At 34.0% G+C, this 22,154-nt stretch overlaps 1 protein-coding gene across 3 annotated transcripts in view; it reads right to left on the bottom strand.

Moving 5' to 3' along the window:
* LOC110994436 (dnaJ homolog subfamily C member 13) overlaps positions 1-22,154 on the bottom strand; it is a 32,732-nt gene that overhangs the window by 9,455 nt on the left and 1,123 nt on the right. For 2 of the 3 annotated variants that reach the window (XM_045634753.1, XM_045634756.1), the window contains exons 3-32: positions 21,711-22,057; positions 20,036-20,171; positions 19,818-19,936; positions 19,364-19,510; positions 19,034-19,133; positions 18,225-18,263; positions 16,907-17,079; positions 16,160-16,367; positions 15,464-15,619; positions 14,607-14,873; positions 14,057-14,224; positions 13,071-13,262; positions 12,160-12,368; positions 11,393-11,552; positions 10,788-10,888; positions 10,153-10,327; positions 9,429-9,631; positions 8,150-8,270; positions 7,445-7,609; positions 6,925-7,076; positions 6,211-6,412; positions 5,782-5,973; positions 5,276-5,411; positions 4,710-4,903; positions 3,960-4,148; positions 3,062-3,241; positions 2,125-2,286; positions 1,728-1,943; positions 1,302-1,434; positions 590-850 (exon numbers count right to left, since the gene is read on the bottom strand). In XM_045634753.1, the coding sequence (XP_045490709.1) occupies positions 590-850; positions 1,302-1,434; positions 1,728-1,943; positions 2,125-2,286; positions 3,062-3,241; positions 3,960-4,148; positions 4,710-4,903; positions 5,276-5,411; positions 5,782-5,973; positions 6,211-6,412; positions 6,925-7,076; positions 7,445-7,609; positions 8,150-8,270; positions 9,429-9,631; positions 10,153-10,327; positions 10,788-10,888; positions 11,393-11,552; positions 12,160-12,368; positions 13,071-13,262; positions 14,057-14,224; positions 14,607-14,873; positions 15,464-15,619; positions 16,160-16,367; positions 16,907-17,079; positions 18,225-18,263; positions 19,034-19,133; positions 19,364-19,510; positions 19,818-19,936; positions 20,036-20,171; positions 21,711-22,057 (5,203 nt within the window). The remainder of the gene's footprint in view (positions 1-589; positions 851-1,301; positions 1,435-1,727; positions 1,944-2,124; positions 2,287-3,061; positions 3,242-3,959; positions 4,149-4,709; positions 4,904-5,275; positions 5,412-5,781; positions 5,974-6,210; positions 6,413-6,924; positions 7,077-7,444; positions 7,610-8,149; positions 8,271-9,428; positions 9,632-10,152; positions 10,328-10,787; positions 10,889-11,392; positions 11,553-12,159; positions 12,369-13,070; positions 13,263-14,056; positions 14,225-14,606; positions 14,874-15,463; positions 15,620-16,159; positions 16,368-16,906; positions 17,080-18,224; positions 18,264-19,033; positions 19,134-19,363; positions 19,511-19,817; positions 19,937-20,035; positions 20,172-21,710; positions 22,058-22,154) is intronic. The other variant, XM_045634760.1, reaches the window with a different exon arrangement.

Raw genomic sequence — 22,154 nt, 5'->3', positions numbered from 1 at the left:
GTGACATTAAATAATGTCAATTCACATATCATCTATGAACTAATTAAATAAACGAATACCCAAAAAGTATAAACTCTTTTGTTATAGATAAATAACCAAAACATTATTTAACTTAATCTAAATTATTGTTACGAAGACGGGTTGACTACACTAGAACGCCGTACGACAAGGACGGAGCAATGTGCGCGAAAGAGAAAGATATATATACGTCATTATAGAATTGTGCAATCGCTACTCAGTAGATCTCCTGCCTAGAGAGTTCTCGAAGACCGTTCAAGATTATTCCCAGCGAGCTGAATCACAACCGATTGATTCAGTTTTGAATGCGAGATCCAACACCGTAGAGATAAAGTGCGAATAAAGTGAACACAAGTGATAAAGAACTGTGTTAAGTGTGCGTTATTAAAGTGATTAGTGACAGTATTTTGTTTTGTGTGTGTGAGTGAATTTCTGCGAGTTATTTCCGGTTAATTTGTGTATATAAATTCCTCATTGATTTATTTTAGAAATAAACCCTTGACATCAACGAATGATCATCGTTAGTTCCTTTAAATTTAATATTAAGATTATGGTATTAGCCTTTACAAACCTTTTGCCAACGCCTCTCTAACAAGCGCAGTACTGGCAAGCAAAGCGGACAATGCGGTCACGGCCTCAACCTGTTGCGAGGCCACAAGGAGCGGCAACAAATGTCCCAAAAGGCCGCTAGCGGCAACATCTTCGACGCACTCGCGGCAACCAGCCGTAGCCGAGACGCAGCGGAGGGCCGCAATGCAAACAGGTGGGTGGGACCGAGCAGATAAAAGGCCGAAGATTAAACCGAACTGGCCGTTGCATTGTATTTCTACGCCTGGAATATTTAGTTTAATTCACTTATATATAGTACAATATTTCTACAAAAACTTTGTTATTTAATTGAATTACAATATGTTTTACAACGAGTCAGACACATTTTGTACGGCCTCTTATAGCAAGCACTAAGCAAAGCAAAAATTATCTACAGATCGGTCAAAACTAGAATTTAAACGACGATTAAATTAGAATTTAAAATTAAAGAATTTAGCTCCAAAATTATGTATTATTTCTATAAATTTAAGGTGTTTAAAAAACATTTTTGAAAAGAGGTGGTTTTGAAATTTTATGTCAATCTGCGTAAGTTGAGCAATAAATGACGAGCGTACACAGTTCTTAAACGCGGACGAAAAACTTAAAAAAAACAATCATTTTACTACTCGCCTACCTCGACGTCCAATGGTGAACTCGGCTGAACAATAAACAAAGCCTCTAGAGGATATACTAACCTGGATTCTTGATAACACAGTGGGCGAGCGAATTCAACGCGAGGGTTATATGTTCTGCTCTTTCAGCAGTCAAGTCTTTTCGTATTTCGCCTTCTACGAACTTCAACAAGTCTAAAACGAATTGTTGAGGATTCTGCAAGTAAGCAATACATCAAGTTGTTACTGAGACAGTATACGATGGTCAAAATGTGAAGTTATGTTCGACTCGTATATAAAAATCAATAATAAATAATTATGCAATTTATATTGTCATTGTGTTGGTGATATAACAGATATATAATAACATATGTTATCCAATGTTTTAGCTTCAGAGGAATTGCTGGACAAACAGACATCTACGGAATACACATATCATGAAATTGTCAACTTGTCAAACTGACAGAACCATTTTCCATTTTGAAGTTAGAAGTTTAAAAAATAACTCACCTCAATAGTAAACTCTGGCTGCTCGTTGTATATGTGCAAGTAGACCCCGCCGACAAGTAACAAACGCTCATGGGCAGAATATTCGAATGGTGTTATAAGAGGTTCATCATCACTAAAGTAGCGATAATCGCGAAGCATCTCTCGCAGTTCTGCCCTTGTACTGTTATCCCATACAAGATATGGCGTTCTCCAGTTGGATGTTAGGGTTTTTAGGAGCTGAAAATTTATACGAAATAATATTAGTCTACTAAACTTATTTACTATAGACTCTTTAGCAAATAAATAGTATTGTTAGCTAAAAAGTTAGTGGAACGGGCTAATCTCAGAAATTGCTGACCAATATTTGTGTGACCATAAAATCGCGATCATAAATGTTTAGCTTAATAAGAAAATTTACCTCATGCGAATCAGGATTGGCAAGTTTGGAGCAAAGGTATGGTGTCAGGAGAAGATGTAGGGCTTCTTTAACATTGTCGTCCATTGCGGAAGTCTCTTCGTGAGGTCCATATAACGCGGACAATGCGCGTACACATTGTACGGCTAGGCGGTTAGCGATCTCCTACAAAGTAAAGCATTGTATAATTTTCCAAAAAAATAAGTACAATAAAATGGAGTGTACGTCAGATGTTAATTTTTTTTTTAATACCTAGGATCAGCCTTTTGTGCCAGAATTATCACGCTTAGAGAATCTCAGGTACTCATAAACTATATAGAAGTTATACGTAATTTTTAAAAAAAATACAAACTCAAATCAGTTTCAAGAGTTGTCCAACCACTTTCTGTATGAACTTTGACATATTTGACAGCGCACAAAACGAGATTGTGACTCGAGATACGGGTAAAGATGGACTTTAGCGATCACAATAAGATTCATATTCAAAAGGTATCGTCATATTCGATCCACCGTTTCACTTTATCTTTTAAACATTTGCCCCATTCGTCATCAAAAATAAATTTATCACTTCACTCTTCATTAAAATCTTAGATCTCGTTATATTAGAGATAGAGAATATATTCAAACCCAAGTGAAATATTAAATAATCACAATTTTACGACTCTCGGTTAAAGCTGTACTAAAACAAAACCCCTTAGGAAAAGGCAACACGTACGTGTGTACGTATACGTACGTGTGTTTAAAAATGTGTTTTATTTATTTATTTATTGTGTAAATAATCTTAAATAGAAGAAGTTGGTGTGGTGGAAATTCAAACTGGACACAGTTTTTCTGTCCACCAGGACGTCGAAAATATTTAGTTAATTAACTTATATACATACTAAGGCCAGTAACATAATATACAACATATACTTTAAGTTTATATTAATGAATGAAATACCTGTTTGCTAGCCGCTTTTTCCGTGTCCATACCACTTTCGGTGAGCGTGTAGTCGTACTGCAGAACGGGCAGCAACAGCGCGTGAACAGCACCGGCCTTCGCCAGTAAAACGCGACACGTCGGTTCTGCTGATAACGCCGCTACGGCTTCTGCGCCCGCGCATGCCGTATCACCCAATTGCTGTCATTTTTATTTTAAATCATTATCAATGAAACTTAAGTTGAGAATTTGAATGTGTTTAATTTGTTAGAGCTTGTCGCCAGTTGTGCCTTATTTATCATGTATACGCTGTTACGTACTTTACGTATACGTTTAAAAAGAGTGCAGTGTCTAAAGTGTCGTAAAAATTATATATAACATAGAACAGAACTAATGTTGTGTGAGTATTTTAATCAAAAGAAGAAACTTGTTTTATATATGTCACCGTATTCTAAAAAACTGATTTCTAAATACCGGTAGGTTGTAATCTATCTCGCGAGATTGTGAACCTCAACGTACTGCTCACAATTTAACGTAATATTTATTTATTTATTTAATTATAAGTAATGTAACAGCTTATACTTATACATGTTATAATACAAAACACTAAGACAATACAGAAAGCCAAAACAGATTACATAGATAAACAATTTATGTATATAAAACAGAAAACAAGCAAGTGCATTAATAGATAAAGATTTTACAAAAAAAAAACAAAGTAAACTGAAATTTAACATTTAAAAACAACGAAAAATACTTAGAATTTAAAACTACTACTCAAACAAAATCAGTCTTCCCGCTTCTTCAAGTACTTCTTGACATCTCTCTTTTTGAGGTGGAAAAGATCAATATCTTAGCTACTATTTTAATTAGTGTATTGTTGTAACTGACTTAAACCTACATTGTTATAAGATCTTACCGGCCGTTTGAGCAATGGCACTAGATCTCCAGCAAGATTTGGCAGAGCAGCAGCAGCAGCCCGACAAGAAGGAAAACCGGCGGCAACAGCGAAGCTACGGGCGCAATGCGCGCACACGCGGGCCGCTGTACTGTCCGCTTTACTTCCGCCCAACACTGATACACAGCGAGATAGAGCTGAACTTAGAACCTGTCAATCATAAAGAAATTACTTTCCGAAAGTGGTATTTTTAGTTACACCTTACGTAAGTTTTAAGAGCTTTGATATACAGCTTGCTCTATAATCTGATAAAGCGCTAAAAAATGGAAAAAAAAAAATAGATGGAAAATTTTTGTATGGTTGGTTTGGATACACAAATTAGCCCGGCGGATGGCGTTAGTAGGTCTTGGAATCCATTATCTATCCATACAACAAAAAACCAGACAGAATATATGAATCTTTTGTGCATGTTTAATTTAACTCCTCACGGCTGGACAGGTTTTGATAAACTTTTTGTGTGTTCAAAGCGAGTCGAGAGAGAGAGAGAGATTTCAAAGTTTATCATAGAATATCACATTAACAAACAAGAAAGTGTATTACCTTTTTTCTATTGTGTCATTTTTTCTACAAACTAAAAAATATTGTTCTTTTATCTTGTTACGCCAATGAAGTACAACTTCCAACGCGTGTACATAACAGACTTTTTTGTTAATACCATAAGATTGAATTACAATCAATAACATTTGATAAAGGTAACATTTCAATTTATACCTGCAAGCCATCCTCGCGGCACAATTCCTCCGCATTCAATGCGGAACAGTGTACAGTCGCATGCGCAAGTTCCGCAGCGGCGGGCAACAGGGCCACAGATGCATCTTGTTCCGCGAACAATTGCTCACCCTCTGTCTCCAACTGCATGGTGCGCAGGAGTTGTTTGTAACCCGCGTATTTGTATGGGGCTAGTACTGTAATTAATATAATCGGCTTTATTATGTACTGTCTTATTAAAGATAACAATCAGTGGCGCTGCAGCCTATTTAGGCCTGGGCCTCAGAGTTATGTTTCATGATCTGAACTGACTCAATCTAAAAGGCAAGTAGGTGATCAGCCTCTTATACCTGACTGCTGTCGATTTTTTGGGTCTAAGACATGTCGGTTTCTTTTTGGGTCAAATACATCGTGATAGTGATATGATCTTAATGTAACACTAATTATGTAGTACTCTTAAATTTAGTTTTTTTTTTGGAGTTAATAAATACTTTTTTGGCGCGTTAGGGGAAAATTATTAGAGCAATTTTTACGATGTTAAATAACTATATATCAACAGTTTCCTTTACCTTCAGAATATCTCTTGAATAATATGGTCTGAGTGCGTAATATGAGCAGAATGTTATTCGTGTTCGGTCCGTCACCCGACCACACGTTGCGACTGCAGAGGAACTCGTACGCGTGATTCACGGCCTCAAAACGATCCTGTGAAAATATTAAAATAACATTTCCTTCAGATAACCTTAGCATGGAAAAATAAATAAGAAGCACCTACTGAAAGTCAAGTACAAAAAGTGCATCAATAACTAAGAAAAAAAACATAAAATAAAAACACTGGAATTATACAATACTAAACTAAAATCTTCCCGTTTTTGACGCGTCTAATCAAAAACGAACGATTATGAGTTTCAGGATCGATAATAACATTGTCCCTTAGACAGGATTACACCATAAAGTTAAATGAAAAATATATGTAATCAGCCCATAAATTGTTGATGAAATAAGAATAACATGTTACAAACGAATAAATGACCGATTCTTATGTCAAAGCGGCATTAATATGTCAATCACTTACCCGCCCTTCGGGGTTCTTATCAGGGTGATACTGCTGAGCCAATTTGTAATATGCTTTCCGAACAGCCGCTTCATCATGTGGCCCACTCCCAATTAGCCCCAGCACCATATACGCTTGTTCCGCTGTCATCGACGCTGGCTTTTTATCTACCTCGCGACGCCACGCTTCTAACACGTCCTTTAGAAGACCCACCTAGTAAAAATTTCAATAATAAAATTAATATTACATACATGACAGACAGACATAACATTCATTACAAACAAAACACACACACATAACCACACAAAATAACAATAATCAAAGAAAAAACTAAAATGAACAATAAAAAAAGTCTATTCCCATTCTGTAAGTTTTAGATGTGTAATGACATGACATCTCTCGTGCACGCTAGTGTTACGTATACGTTTGAATTTTTTTTTAAATACATACCGGATCCGGTATTGGCCAATCCGGGAACTTGTGCTCGTCGCACAAATGGCGCAAGTAGAACATATTGCAGAACAACTCGTGACTGAGTTGAGGGTATCTGACAGCTGGAATCGCCAAGTACGGGTAACGGGCCGCTATGTGTGCTCTTAGCCGCGGCGTAAATTCCCCTATGTGCGCTGACACCTTCATTATAAGCATGCGTCTGGAACGATGAATTCTTAAATTAGTCCAATTGCAATTCAATCTGTCTCTTTTCCTCACAGCGTAGACAAAATTCGACAGAAAGAGACGGAAGACTCTTTTACTTAAGACACTTAACAATAACACTCAATCCGAGTGTAACACAATTTTGCCGTAAATCGAAATCAGGGAGACCAGAGTTGTATTCTGTTATTGCCTTTAAGATAAAAAACTCAATTTTAAAAATCCATGTATACTAAAAATACTGTCACTTTACACTTAAAAATGTATGAATGTTATGCCTCATAAACAGTCCATAAATACCATTATTTCGGTATTAAACACGACACGTTACTCGTTTCATAATAAGAGCAATGTTGGTCTATTAACTTGAACCTGAACTCTCATCCGTTCTTTCAAATTCTTATTTTCAATACTAAAAATAAAGATAAAATTCATAGCTAGTCTTTCGGATTAACACAGTTCAAACTTATTTTATGTTAAATGCTATATATATATTTTATATTAAAATACCTCATTTCGGAGTTCCATATTGCCTCAGGCGTATCCCACTCGCCCAAGAAGATTTGGGCGAACTTCTCAGAGCCATGATTCTCCAGATAACAGACCATCGCCTCAGGCAATAATTGACCAAGAATCGATCTCTGCATTATATCTGATGTCGACTGGAAACAAGAAAATATATCAAAATAAAAAATTTAAAAACTTAATATATCCTTATAAAGTTTTAAAGATGTGTTTCTCATACAAAGTTCACTTACATTAGAATTTATTTTTATATTAATACGACTGCAATCCCCTTACATATATATTGAGATATGTCAAAATAAATATTATTAATAAAATATATGCTAAAGAAATCAAATACATGTATATAAAGGATTATGTATTCTACGATGGCAATCAAACTCGAATTCAGTTTCAACATCTGTCAAACTAATTTTCTGTACGAAGCGTGACATTTGACAGATACAAATTTGATAGTTATAGTCTCAAAATCACTAGTTAAAAAGATTTACTTGTGTTTAATTACCTGATCTGCTCTAAAAGCTTGCTTCATATGCGTAAGTCGCAAGAACCGGGCGATCGGCAATAAATTGGAACCAGTATAGAGCAACATGAAGTAAAATACTCCGGTGAGGTAAAGCTTCGAAATTTCTGGGTTGTCTTGCATCACTTCGTATAGGAGTGTTGCCACCTGACAAAATAAACCATTTTATATATGAAAATTCCAAAATTCAAAGAAAGTTTCGAGATTTTTCATTAATTCCTTGGGAATACAAAAAAGGAAAGATTTAGCTGTAATTACAAAGCAAACAGTCTCTATGGGGTAGAATAGCAAAATTTTCCATATGTTGGTATGTAGCTACTGAAAAATATTAAGGCGAAACGAAGTTCGTAAAGTCAGGTGTTTAAATAGTGTTGTAAATTGAAGCAATAATGTTCTTGAGATCAAACGTTATCTTTGACTTTGATTATCATTAAAAACAATTAAATTTCCCTTTAAGGGTTCCCCTAGAATTACAGGAGATGTATTTTTATATATAATCGGATACATTGTGCGGATTTTATAACTAATCGATAAATGTAACTCTACTTTCTTCACTAACTCCCCATAAAGTCTTTCACCACAGAAGTCACAAATCGCCACCTTATACATTAAAAAAACCTTAAGCCCTCTTAATACGACCACAACTTAATACTTTTCAACAGAATATTTATGAAATCTCAAACCCACCTTTTCAACAAGTATAGGGTCAAATGTCAATAAGAGTTGTACGACGTGCGCCAAACAAGCCGGTTCCGATAACAGCCGCTTCACCCTCGGAAGAGGTCTTATTACTGCGTCTTCATCATCTCTAAAATTAGATCGTAATTTAGAATCACAGTACAGTAAGGGCCTGTTTCACAATGTATGGATAAAGTGCCAAATAGCTATGTAACACATAAATTATTCGAAAGATAAAAGTTCCAAATAAGATACTTCGAATTTCATGACGTATAGCGCTATCTGACAGTCGTGAAACGCAAAAATACTATTTATCCTACCAATAAGTAATAAATAGCTTATTTGGAACTTATCCGGACATTGTGAAACAGGCCCTAAACAAGTCAAGTCAAAGTCAAAAATAATTTATTCATATAGGTAACATAATGTACACTTATGAACGTCAAAAAAAGAAAAGAAATATAAAATGATTCTAATTTTACATTTACTGCCAGTTCTCAAATCAAGGGCGTAGAACGGAAGAGAAGAACTGGCAATAAACTCTCCGCCACATATTTTAATCGCCAAGTTTTTTGTTTTACACAATGTTTGTAAGGTTGCAACCACTACACCATGTTCCATATGACATCTTGAGTAATAAAGAATAATAAAATAAATTAAAAACGTTCAGTAAGTCTAAGTTCAGGCATCTCTATTTCCAATTCTTCAACTCAAAATAAAACATTTATATAGGTAAATAAGTACACTTATGAAAACAACAGAAAAGATGTTAAATTGATTCTAAGTTTACATTTACTACCAGTTCGCAAGTCAAGGACGTAGAGCGGACAAGAAATGGCTAGAAACTGTCCGCCACTCTTTGTAATCGCCAACTTTTGAGTCATACAAAATGTTTGAACTGGATTTAAACGGATTAAACAGTACTTATCCGGAGCTAGATATATTCGGTAGTGGGCCGATAAATTATAAAAAAAAACATTGTTAAGTGCCTATCACATAGCTAATCCGCTGTTTTGCTGATATTTTTTTGTTTATCAAAATGTCTAGTAAAATAAAACTTATTTTTGTATGATTTATGTTTACCAAAATTGTCATTATATCAAAAATAAATGAAAGACATATACCGTAGAAACAGTGTTATGCAAACATAATACTGTATCTACAGTGTTCAAAATGTGGAAAACTTTTATTAATATTAGAAACATCAAGACTTTCCAACAGAAGTTTCATAGACAATGAGTCACAGATTATCATAACATATGCTAATAGTACAGTCGCGTACACTTACCTGCTAGGATAATACTTGGAGCAGGTTATAAGTAAGTCAAGTACAGTCGCTGCCAACTCCGTCTCCGTGAGGGCCGGTGGTCCCCGAGCGGCGATGCTCCATCTGAGTTGTGGTATACCAGCAACTGCCCTCCAACCTTCCATGCTGTTGGCCCAGCATTTTGTCTTGTTGTTGATTTCCCCTGATTTGTATAGATCTTTTAGCTGGAATAAACAGTTTTGTGAGATCATCTGGTGTTATTCATTATTATTTATTTATTTATATATAGCCTTATATCAGAATACAAATCATATACATTATAACTATTGTTTTCTTATTCTACGATAACTTATTCTGTGTGCCCACAGGCAAAGGCCTCCCCCATTGTCCTCAATTGTTCCTTATTGTATATCAATCTCGTCCAGGTCTTTCAGGCCAATTCCACGATTTCATCGACCCACCTATATTATTTTTTTAATAGGCTTTAAAAAACGGTTTTTGGAACATCATATACCTGTCTTATACTATACATATCCTCCCCAAAAATTCTTAGACTAGGTCTGCTTCCTATGTTGCAATAATTTAGTTACCTTTTGATTCCTATGAACGAACATACTATTTAGCATTTTTTTTAAATATGAACTTGTTTTTAAATATTTCTACTAATACTGTAAATTAACACTGACTATTTTCTTCTTGTATCTGTATTATCTGTTTGTATCAAAAATAAAACACCACTTTATACCTGTTGAAAACTAACAGGCCCCTTTCTGACGACCTTCTCTCCTTTCTCCAGATTATAATACCACTCTCTATCTCCATCGCTCGTCTGCGCTGGGCCTTCGATGACGTTTGATTGTGTTGGCACCATTGCGCGTGATGTATGTAAATGGGCCAAAGTCATGAGGTCAACTAGAATTCTGAAAAATAATCCACTATTTAATATACACCTTTATAAATGCGTAATATACGGGAGCCTTCAAGTATTACGTTACGTATTTTGGGGGGGGGGAGGTTGTGTAAGACTTGAACGCTCCCTAGTTACAAAAATATATGTGAAAACCATACTGATGAGTTGAAACACAAGGCTCAAGACCAAACGCAATGGAGACTTACAGTGGACGCCCTTTGCCCCATCTAGGGGTTTCAAGACATTAAGTCATTACAGAAGCTACTTAAAAACTTTTTTTATCAATTATTTATTCATTTATTTATACTTCGTTACCATAATATAAGTAATAAGTTATTAGGCATCGGGCGGTCTCATCGCTAAAAAGCGATTTCTTCTAGGCAACCCTAATATGGAACAATAAAAAAAGAAACACCTACCGAAGGTAAAGTATAAGAAGTGCATAATTAATAAACAAAAAGAATACATACCGTATACCATTCCATTCTAAAATTTCACTAACATTCTTCTTATGTAATATTAATTTCGCTAGGAACTGAACCAGTCTATCCCTCTCCATTCTATCGCATGTCTGAAATACAATATTAATTAATATATTTAAAAAAAAATCTTATTTCCGTTAAGCCAACATAATAACAAGTTAAAATCTTATATAAATAATCAAAACGAACTCGATAAGCAAAGATACACCGTCACAAAAAAGCGACACCCTGAAGTTAGCATAGTCAAAATTTTAAACTAAAAACTTTTAAATATTAAAAACTTGTTTCTTATGTCCGCTACTCTTTTCAATCGCCAAGTTTTGAGTTCTACAAATTGTTTGAATTGGAGCAAATCTATCTCAATGATTAGGATTATTTAAATAATCGCCAAATTTATAAAAAGCTTTATTGATCAATTGGTTTTGGAATTTGCGATTGCCATTGGTGCGTTGCGTGCTAACTTCAGGGTGTCGGTTTTTTGTGACGGTGTACGCGCGCATCGTATAAATTTACTCTAATAATTTTACCCAAACTCGCCAAAAGAAGTATAACTTCAATAATTGAATATCATTGATATTCCTAAATTCACTTACTCTATCTAACATTTGGACGATGTATTTAGTATCAGCGAATGGGCCTATGTCCTCGTAGTACCGCCCATACACAATAGTCATCGCTTGCAAACACATACATTTCATTTCCACTTTTGGGGTTGACAAAAACCGGTGATAGAGATCATTGAAGAATTCGTACCTTAAATAAAATTTGTGTTACACTTGTGGATTCGTATATTTCTGTTTTGGGAAGACCGAAACATGTTCATACGTCAAGCGAGTACATACATATCTTATAAAAGCCATCTACGTAAAAGTTACAAAAAAAATTTAAAGCCTTTAAAAAAAAACCAACCTCGTTATACGGTTTTGAAAATATTATTTCTTAAACTTGATGCAGTGTTTGACTTTGGTTTATAAATACTAGAACCACTTTATATATGATGTTATAAATATTACACTTAATTTTATTAGAAATTACAAACAGCAGACATGAAAAACGCCAATTTTAAAGTAATAGCATTCTGGTGTGCAGGGCAGCCCTAACAAAGGAAAACATCGTGAGGAAACCGACGATGTCTTAGTCCCAAAAAGTCGACAGCGTGTGTCAGGCACAGGAGGCTGACAAATGATTAACAAACGATCTTGAAACAGATACAGAAATTTGAAGCCCAGATCTAAAAAGAAGTAGCGCCACTGATTTAGTTTTTATTTGAGTTAATGAAGATACAATTTTAAGCATCAAAATAAGCCGTAATTTAAAAACTTAAATATTGACAAAACAAGTACGGAAAACATCAACTTACGACTTCCGTATAGGACTGTCATCATTATCCTTCTGTTCCAGAAGTATCCTCAAATAGTAGTCACCAATTTTGACCTCATTCTGAAGGCACTGGTAGTGCACTTCCAGCTCGGCATGATTCCAGGACGTGAGAGTAGTTCCAGCTACTTCTCTATCAGCCGTGAAGTCACGGAGCTCTTTTTCAAGTGCATTCCGAAGTTCCTCTCTTGTCTGAAAGATATTTGTCATCGTGCTACATTCTACATATTCTATTAGAGAATTTCTATTACATAAATAGTTTGTAAATGAAATGTTTAAAAACATGGGCAAAGTGACTTCTTACACAGTCAAGTTAAAGAAGAAAAGATCAGCCAGCGACATTATTATAATTTAAATATATGTTGTGGGATTTGAGAACGCAGCAGTACAAAATTATCTTTAATTATTATGTGGACAATATTATTTTAATTAATATATTGTATCTTTTTATTAAAAGTTTAAGTAATAAAAAAAAACACTGTTACGTCATTATAGTGACAGTAATCATATAAATACTACTACTGCTACATATTGTTACTTAATATTAAAAAATTGTAAGTAGATATTTTTGTGAATAAATGAAATTACGCATACAAGAAGAAGAAGTAGAAGTTCTCAAGGGCCATGCTCTCTCATCTTTCGTTTGATAAGTATAATTAATTATCGTGCTATGAAAACTGTTATTTTCTAATACTACGTAAAATCTTCTTTATATATGTAATTCTACGGTACAGTTGTAAGTCACCGAACTCCTCTTAAACGGCTGGATCGATTTGAATAAACTTTTTGTATGCATTTTGGCGCTGCAAACGGTACTTTCATAATTCAGACTTTGTTTATTTATTTATTTATTTAATAACCTAATCGCTTGAAATGTCATGTAGGAAAACTTACGGTATGATTCCAAATGAGATTAGGCAGAGCATGATCCTTATGAAACTGGTAGTAGAATAACGGCCAATTAGCAGTTGATTTGAGTCGTTCCCTGCGTCTGCGCAATACCACGGGACGCGCTTGTATTTCCTTCCGAGGGTCCGTACTGCGAGCCCTTTGGGCCCAGTGCTGCAGAGCCATTGATGCGTAATGCTGCAAAAACTCTTTGCTAAAGTAAAGGTTCTCGTTCGTATGGCAACTTTGTTAATGCCAAGTGTCAGTGTCAGTGGCGCTGAAGGGGTTATACCTCTTTAGCTCTGAGCCTCAGATTTCTGTATCTGTATCATGATCATCTGTTCATCTTATAGGCAAGTAGGTGTCAGCCTCCAGTGCCTTACACACGTTGTCGACTTTTTAGGTCTAAGGCAATCCGGTTTCCTCATGATGTTTTCCTTTTTTTAAAGTATATTAAAGACCATTGCAATGGGCCATGTATGGGCAATCTAGTCTTCTCGATATTACCCAGCACACCAGAGATGCAGTATTTACTTTAAACTTGCGTTTTTCATGTCTGCTGTTTGTAATTCTATGTTCTAATATCTATGAAACAGATACAGAAATTTGGAGCGCATATCCAAACAGGAGTAGCGCCACTGATTTATTTACAAAATTCAATTGTTTATTGTTTTAGCCGCAGTTTCCTGAGGAAACTCTATGTGTCTTAGAAAAACACTTAAAACACATTTTTTTCCTTCAAATAACATATTTTATAATGTGCAATAAAAAATGACTACTACAGTCTGCTAAGTGTAAGTTGGCATGTGGTAAAAAATAATTCTCAACGTTTGGTCGTCTTGCAAGCGTCGTTTGGTTATCAATTAAACATTACCTTACACCAATATATTATTTTGAAGAGCTTAGCGAAAATAATGAAATTTAGTAACAAATACAGTGTGTAAGCGGCGCCTCAGAACGGCCAAGTTATACTCGACAGCCTGTAAACTCACCTCCAAATGTTTCTCCACGTACTTGACAGCGTCCCAATGTTTGCCCGTCCGCGGTTTCGTCACCGCCTGAGCCAATTGTAAGTTATCTCGCTCCTGCAATGCTTCCTCCTCCAACACAGCCGCTGGTGGAGCATCAGCCGATTCCAGAAACGCTAGAAGACCTGATGGCTGGAAAAATAATTAGCGCTGCAATTTTTTATTTATTTATGTATATTTATATCGTTTTTTACTTCAATATCTAATCATTTTATCAGGAAACAGTTATTATACATACATTTATATGTCAAAATATATATTATGCTTTTTTATAAATATTTCGGATCAATTGATTTTTCTACTTTAATATTTTATTGGGATATTAAGACGGTTAAGAAAGTTATGTGTACAACTCTCAAACTATCACTATTTTAAAATTGAAATATATTTTCGTTTAGTCAAACATTTGACAGATGACGCTGTGGTCAGGATTCAAAGTTTTAAGAATATGTACATATAAAAAAAAATATTTATATTAAGTTTAGGCGTAATTTATCTGACTTGCCACCCTCACCATGATTCTCCTCAACAAATCCGCTGCAGGTGGATGATCAACCAGCCACAACGCAACCAGATGTCGTGCCAAATGTCTATGGTGTAATCTGGCCAGGTTGCCATGCCGCGGTCTGGTCTGGTCGTATAGAGCTGTTAGCAAATGTCTGGGCAGGGCCGCTTCGGCTAACGCCAAGCCTTGAATCCTGGTTCCAACTCCACCGCTGCCTTCTTCGACTAACGCCCTCGTTACTAGTCCAGCACCTTTCACTATCGCATGAGACGGGTGCTGAAATATTAGTCCAATAAAATCTCAAGATATGGTTCCCCTAAGCATGTGAGTATGTGACAGCCCTGAATCAAGTTTCCGCCCATTATTTAAAAAAAGTATATATTTTTTAATATTGATTTATACCATTCACTTGTTATTGACGTAGTCCGCCCCAAGGTTTTGTCATAAATGGAAATAATGATAAACTAAATTACTGATCAGTTTTTAATGAGTGGTATATCAATTTATAGTTAATGTTCAGTTCTATTCTTGTGTTCAACACTTGAGTCTTCATTGTACCTATCAATAGTACGGTACACAAACCTAGCTAAAATATATACATATACAAATTTTTGAGCAACTTAGAAATGGTACTCGGCGAGTGCCCACAGCGGTACAAAGCAATCACAGTGAAACGGAAAGTGATTGTTTTTTGTTTTAAAAGAATAGTGAAACATTCAAAAATAGAATGCAATATTTTTTTTTATAAAATCATGTTCGAAATTTAAAAACATTTAAAATTTCAATGTGCCACTGACAGAACTTCGGGACCAACTACGTATGTTACAAAATTTCAGGCCAAACGGGCGGTTCCAGCATTTCCTTACCTCAAAAAGTCTAAATATAACCCGTCCCCTTGTAGCGACCATTTCCAGAAGCTGGTCAAACTGTTTTCCGTCTGTAGTCTCACTGTATGGCACGCATAGCGCGAACGTAAGGAAATCCAACATTGCTCCTACTACAAGGGCTCCGCTACCTGCAGTCTGATTTTTAAAATTATTTAGTAAATATTTTAAGTAGTAAATATTTTAAAAAATTATCAGAAAAATTATATTTAAAATTACATTATTATAAAAAAGTGCGTGCGTACAAAGTACGCATGGCAGAAGTGAAACTTCTTTGTAAATTAATTATTACTAAGGTCAAAACCCCAATAGATAATCATGTACCAGTATATGATCACTTCATGTATTGTATATCTATATTCACACTGTTTACACGCTGTATCATAATAATAAAAAAAACTGTGTTTACTGCACAAGACGTTATGCAACAGAATCGCCATCTAAAGTTCAAATATGTAACTACTAAACGAATACATCAACAAAGGGCGTGTACTTTTTCTCAATCTCCCTTTCTCACCCTCTTTTAATCGGTCTCAAACGTTCTCTCGCTTTTCTTCGACAAAAACGCTGCACATCTTCGTGACGTTTCATCCATAAAAAAATTACCCTCATACGCCGAAAGGATTACCACTTCCAAAAATTACCATTCCTAGAAATGAATAAAAAATATATACTTACAATATGCTGTGCCCACATAGATAGTAGTCCCTCCAGGAATGGCTGAGAGGAAAGCATACTGGCTTTATTTAGCTGTTCCTGTCTCAGATCGGGTTCTGCGTGCATCGGTTGCAAGAGTGCACATACAGCTTCTAAAGCAGCGTGCGAACACGCGGCAGATTCGCGTCTCAATGCAGATACAACGGCACTGCCTATCCATTCGCGAAAACTATGGAAATTATAACAAATTGTACAAATAAAGAATATAAAGAAGGAAAGAAAATTATTTTTTTAAGGACCCTTATTCTCCCTACGTATAAATTCTAACTGATGCCTATAGTTGGTTTAAATATATTTTTTTTTAATTATCTTACAATGCCACACCAAGGAAGGATCTTGTTTTTGAAGTTTCACAAACATTATTTAACATTATAAAATTAACTTTAACTCAATAAAATAAATACACGTCTACAATTCACGTACATTACATATTAATTTTTAAATTCTAAAATTATGAAAAATGGTTATCACTAGCTCATTAGGAGTCTACGAATCTAGAACCGTCTTTCAAATGAAAGACATAGCATGTTAAATGTAGGTATGCAAATAAAACTTTACCTATAACAAAAGTGAATGTAGTCAATAACGAAACGAGAGAAAAAATAATGCGACATAACAATATTTTATTTTAAAGAACAAGGTATGTTTTAAGTAAATAATGCGTGTCTGCTGTGGTTGTAATATTACTTTTATACATTAAAATCATACCCAGGCAACGCAGTAAACGCAGCGAACCCAACTTTACTAGCGCACAATCGTCTTAGTGCATGAAACTGTGCTTCCAATTCACGCGGCGTAAGATTAGACCCAGAGGGCGCACTACTGACCAACGCCGTCAGTGCACCAGTTATTAACTTTTCTTTGTTCTCCGAAAAGAGACGCTGCCAACAAAAAAATCTAGTTAAATTCAGCCAAGATTACATGTTCTAGGAAATTTCTTAATAGTTGGTGTGAATACATATTTTGAAAAGAGGACCAAAGACGAACGAGAGTCATGTGTATCATATACATTTTGTACTTTCAAAACATAAAAAAATAAATAAAAAAAAATATAAAAAAAACCTATCGAATGTTAAGCATTTTTCATTATATGTACATGAATAGGCTAACTTTAAATTAATTGTATTTATAATAATTTGGTTTAAATTCTAGCGTAAATATTGTAGTCACGCCTTCTTTATGAAATTAATAAAAAATTAAGAGAAAAATTATTCTTGGGACGGAGAAAAGACAATATAAAATCACCAGAACCTGTTAATGAGATATTTTAATAAAGTTTTATAAACGTTTATATACTATCGTAACTTTATAGATTTCAAAGTTTCACGCTTCAAACCGATCATAAGAAATCAATTTTGAGAAATTTATTATAATAAATTGCTCAAGACATGCCTTGATAATTACAGGGCCAAATACTTTTCTTAGCCGGCCGCTGAAATTGATACTACTGCCGCCATTTTGAAATGCCAGGCTGACATTGACAAATTCTTGGTGCGTAAAATAAATAATTTTACGAACTACCAACATTTAATAGAAATTTTATTCCTTGCATTAACAATGGCCAAGTTTTAATTATGAAACGGTTATGATTGCTAGGTATCTTAAAAGATATTATATTAATAGTACAGGTATCATACCAATTGCTCTTAAGTTTGTTGTTTTAAGAAATTTCAATAAATTATTAAGTTAGCCTGCATGATTTCAAATTATTCTCTTTATAATTGTTAATTTTTATTTACTGGCAATACTAATATCTATGACAGCGATGCTATATGTGGCCAAAAAAAGTATGTGGCACTGTAGATAGTTATGATTATCAGTAGAATCTTATTGGATATAGATAATACTAGATAGACACACACAAACGTCAAAAATTAATATGATTATATAAGTGAATGCATTTTAATAGCCATTCTACCAATACGCAACCTAAAGTTAATTTAAACCTATTAATGAAAAAAATGTATATATACACATGCGTTTAGAAAGAGATTCCCAATAGAAACATAAAACATGAGGGACTTACAAGATCCCAGGTAAGAAACAGCCACAACACGGGACGAGCCTATAAGGCAACAACACAAAATTTACATGCCACTTGATGATTAAATGATATAAGCTGTGCTCATGATAATCTGTATGCGTAATAAGCCTTTAACTACTTAGTTTTCATCAACACAAAGAAGTTAGTGCTACTAAATACAAAAAAATCAACAAAATTATATAAGTCAATATAATTGTAATTTTCAAATTATGAAACACCTGTATCAACCCTTAACCATGCTTGTAGGAAATGAGATATTATAATCGAGTAAAATTAATTTTTCAGTAGATTCTTCAGTTAGATTTTTTAAATAATAATAATAATTTATTTGCAAGAATATGCTACACAAAATGTTTGGTACAAGCTAAAGTTTGCATAATATGCTGCCACACATAATGGTGTGCAAATTTGTCTTAAAAGGAATTTTACATAGAAGTTATATACATTACGAGTCCTATCAATTAGTCAATTCTTATATTTGCTTTTTGTTTAAGACAAGTTTATACAGACCCACAATTCCACCTATAGTTAAGTGAGATGCGGCCTATAAGTTGGCACGGCAGTTCAGGAGATGCCTGTTTAATTCAAGGATTTGTAACCCTATAATATTATTTTTTTTTTGATACTAAATGATGAGACGTAATAAAACGTATAACTATCCTTTGAATATTAACTGAAATCATAAATACAACATGCTTCTTGCCAACTGTTAAAAAAAAATAAGCAAAAATGGCAATGAAAAATTTACGCTTTTGTGTGATTTATTGTCATTATATAAAAATTATTCTTACGTCTTGACTGACTGAGTATATGAGGCCGCTGTATCCAATGTTTGAGTTGAAACGTTCAATTACTTCCACTCGTGACATACCCACTGGATTTTGGAAAAGCCTGTAAAAATCAGTTTTTACAAAATTCCCAGAGTGGTAGGTTTAATACTCGACTAGTGGTTTTTCATAGTACAGTTAATCTTCACTGAGCTTCGATTGAAATCTCTATTCTTCCGTCGATAGGTATATATTAAGTAATGTGATGGAATTAGCTATCACTATTTTATAGTACTACTCTTCATCTCTAAATAGATCATTTGAATGTATAAAATAATTAAATATAGCACTTACCGCAAATGATTTGACTCCGTTTCCTCATCAACGGGCTGATGTAACGGGCCCAATCGATAGCCGCGCGGCGTACGCGTCATACGTACGTGTACGTCCCGTTGACCGGAGCCACGTACACCGTCTAGTAGTGACGCTAGCAATGCATCTCTAAGGAAATAAATCTTCTTTATATGCTGTGTCGGTTAGTACGGGCTAACATCTTCTCATATTTTAGTGATTCGGTAATCATTTATATTATAAATACGACGGTTTATGGTCCTTCGAACCGGAAAATACCTTGATCGGGATGACGGGAAAATTTAACGAGGAAAATAAATATAGTATCATTTGAGATTGTAAAATGCGTAAACATATTATGCACAGTCAATAAAAAAACAAAAAAAAGCAATATGCATCTTCAACGAAAAGAAACACGAGTGTTCTATTATCTGAGATGTAATATATTCAGCAGTACCTTTCTCCTGCGAGATATGTTCTCATTTGTCCGTTTAAATACTCAATAGAAAACTTTTGTGGATGATCAGGGTCTCGTACCAGTGCAAATACGTCACTTAACGGTCGCAAACAAACCACCTGAAAGAAAAAAAAAATTAAAATAAGAAAAATTTGGGATACATTAAGACTTTAAAAGATTGCATATATTTTCTATTTATATTATGCTTATATACTTACAGAATAAGTTTGTGGATCTCTTTCCAAAATACAAGTATCAGATAGACATAACGTGCGCCGCATTGGTTCCATGTGTCTGGCAGGATTCACTTTATGTACTAAAAATTCACTCAAAGATGTCTGATGTTGGTCGCCACTGAAATTATATTTTCTCTTAATGTGTTCTATCACTTTTCTAACGTATTAAATAATCAATGCTACTTTTATCAAGAGGAAAGATTTGTATGTAAGTATATTTACAACAAATTGTCTCAAAATGCACTGGACCAATTTTAAAAATTCTTTCACTGTTTTAATGCTACATTATCGCTTAATAATAGAGGCTAACTTTAATTGCAAGAAAAAACTATAATAATGTTACTCAAGGTGTAAAAAAGATGCATATAAAATATCTTTCATCGCATGCGCTGCGAAAACGATTGATAAAAGAAGAAAATAATCTGCCACAATATTTAAGAAAATAGCATTGTTTACAAAAAATGTTTAAAAAATAAATGTCAAAGCAAATGTAAATGTTGCTAAAATAACGGATTTTATTGTATTTTTCTTTAGTAGAATATTAAATTATTGTACATCAAACAATATAATCATATACAAAAATTATACAACAGTAGGCGGCCTTATCCATCTGTACTATACTGCCCATATCATCGATAAGTTACAGATACTATAAGAATTTAGTTTTTATATCATAATTTGTATTTATTTTATTGTATAAATAATCTTAAATAGTAGAAGTTGGTGTGGTGGAAACACAAACTGGACACAGTTTTTCTGTCCACCAGGACGTCGAAAATATTTAGTTAATTAACTTATATATATACTAAGGCCAGTGACATAATATACAACAAAACACCTGTGTGTGCTCTAATATTCAAATATGAATTAAATGACGATGTCTGATTTTTGTTATGCGTAATTTATAATTGTTTGCTTTATGTAATAATTTTTTAATTTAAATTTAATATTGTTTCTAGTTATATTAGTAAATAGTGTAGCTGGTAGCGAGTTTATTAAATTTGGAATAATATAGTCTAATGTTTTTTTTCCATATAAATTATTGTATTTGGGTAATAGAAATGCATTTTTTAATTTTCTACATGTTGAATAGTGATAGTGAGTTTTAATTGTTTTAAGATAATTTTCTGTAAAGTAGTTTTTTAGTGTAGGTAAATATAGTAATACTTGAGGCAGCATTTGTTATATGTTTTTTTTTTATACTTTTAGTTTTTGTTAAAAAAGGTATTTTGTTGATATGTTTTGCAATTTTTACAAATAGTAATCACAAGCAAAATTATGCATTATGTTAATGCTAAACAGAATTTTAATAAGATAAGCTCTATGACTAATAATTGTTGACACAATTTGAATGCCATGTTAACTAGATAAAATCACAGATTATAGATTATTCTTGTTGAAGGATGAATAAATCAAATTACAACAATACAATTATATTTCTATTATTGATTGCATTTCTTATTTTTCTCTACAGTGCACTTTATTAAAGTTAAACAAACCAGTGAGACGTTTTTTGTGTCAAAGTGTAAGATTATTCATACACTTTTTTCGGGAGGACTGTTTGTTTCATAAAAAACATAGAATTTTTGTTATGTATTCTACAGATATCTACTACAAATTGTAAGCAATGATTATAGAAACTAATTATTAACATTACCTATACTTTCCAAATCTCTGATTGTGGCAGTCATCAAGTGTGATCATGGCTGATAGAACTTTAATGCTTATATTGAGTGTAAGATTTGCCATTTCCAACATCTTATTTACAATTCCTTGATGATCCATTACATTGGAGAACATGTGTAAGCGACTATATCCCCCAAGAGCTATCACAAAACCACCGGGAACATCTTTAACAGGTAGTATTCCTTGGATATCATTATATGGGTAGCTGGCAAGTAATGTGTGCGTAGATGGATCCAGTTGTTCTAGAGAGCAGGGTCCTACTTCAAGCACAATAGGTAGACGAGTGCCACTCCAATGGTGTTTATAAGCTTGATATCTCTACAATAAACAGTTAAAGCTAAATTAAATAATAATAGTTTTAATGTTTTTGTCATACCTAAGGAAAGGAAATTAATTATAGTGAAATAGTTGAAAA

Source organism: Pieris rapae, chromosome 1, assembly GCF_905147795.1.
Source record: "Pieris rapae chromosome 1, ilPieRapa1.1, whole genome shotgun sequence".
Taxonomy (NCBI): domain Eukaryota; kingdom Metazoa; phylum Arthropoda; class Insecta; order Lepidoptera; family Pieridae; genus Pieris; species Pieris rapae.
This window is presented reverse-complemented; position numbering and strand designations above follow the sequence as displayed.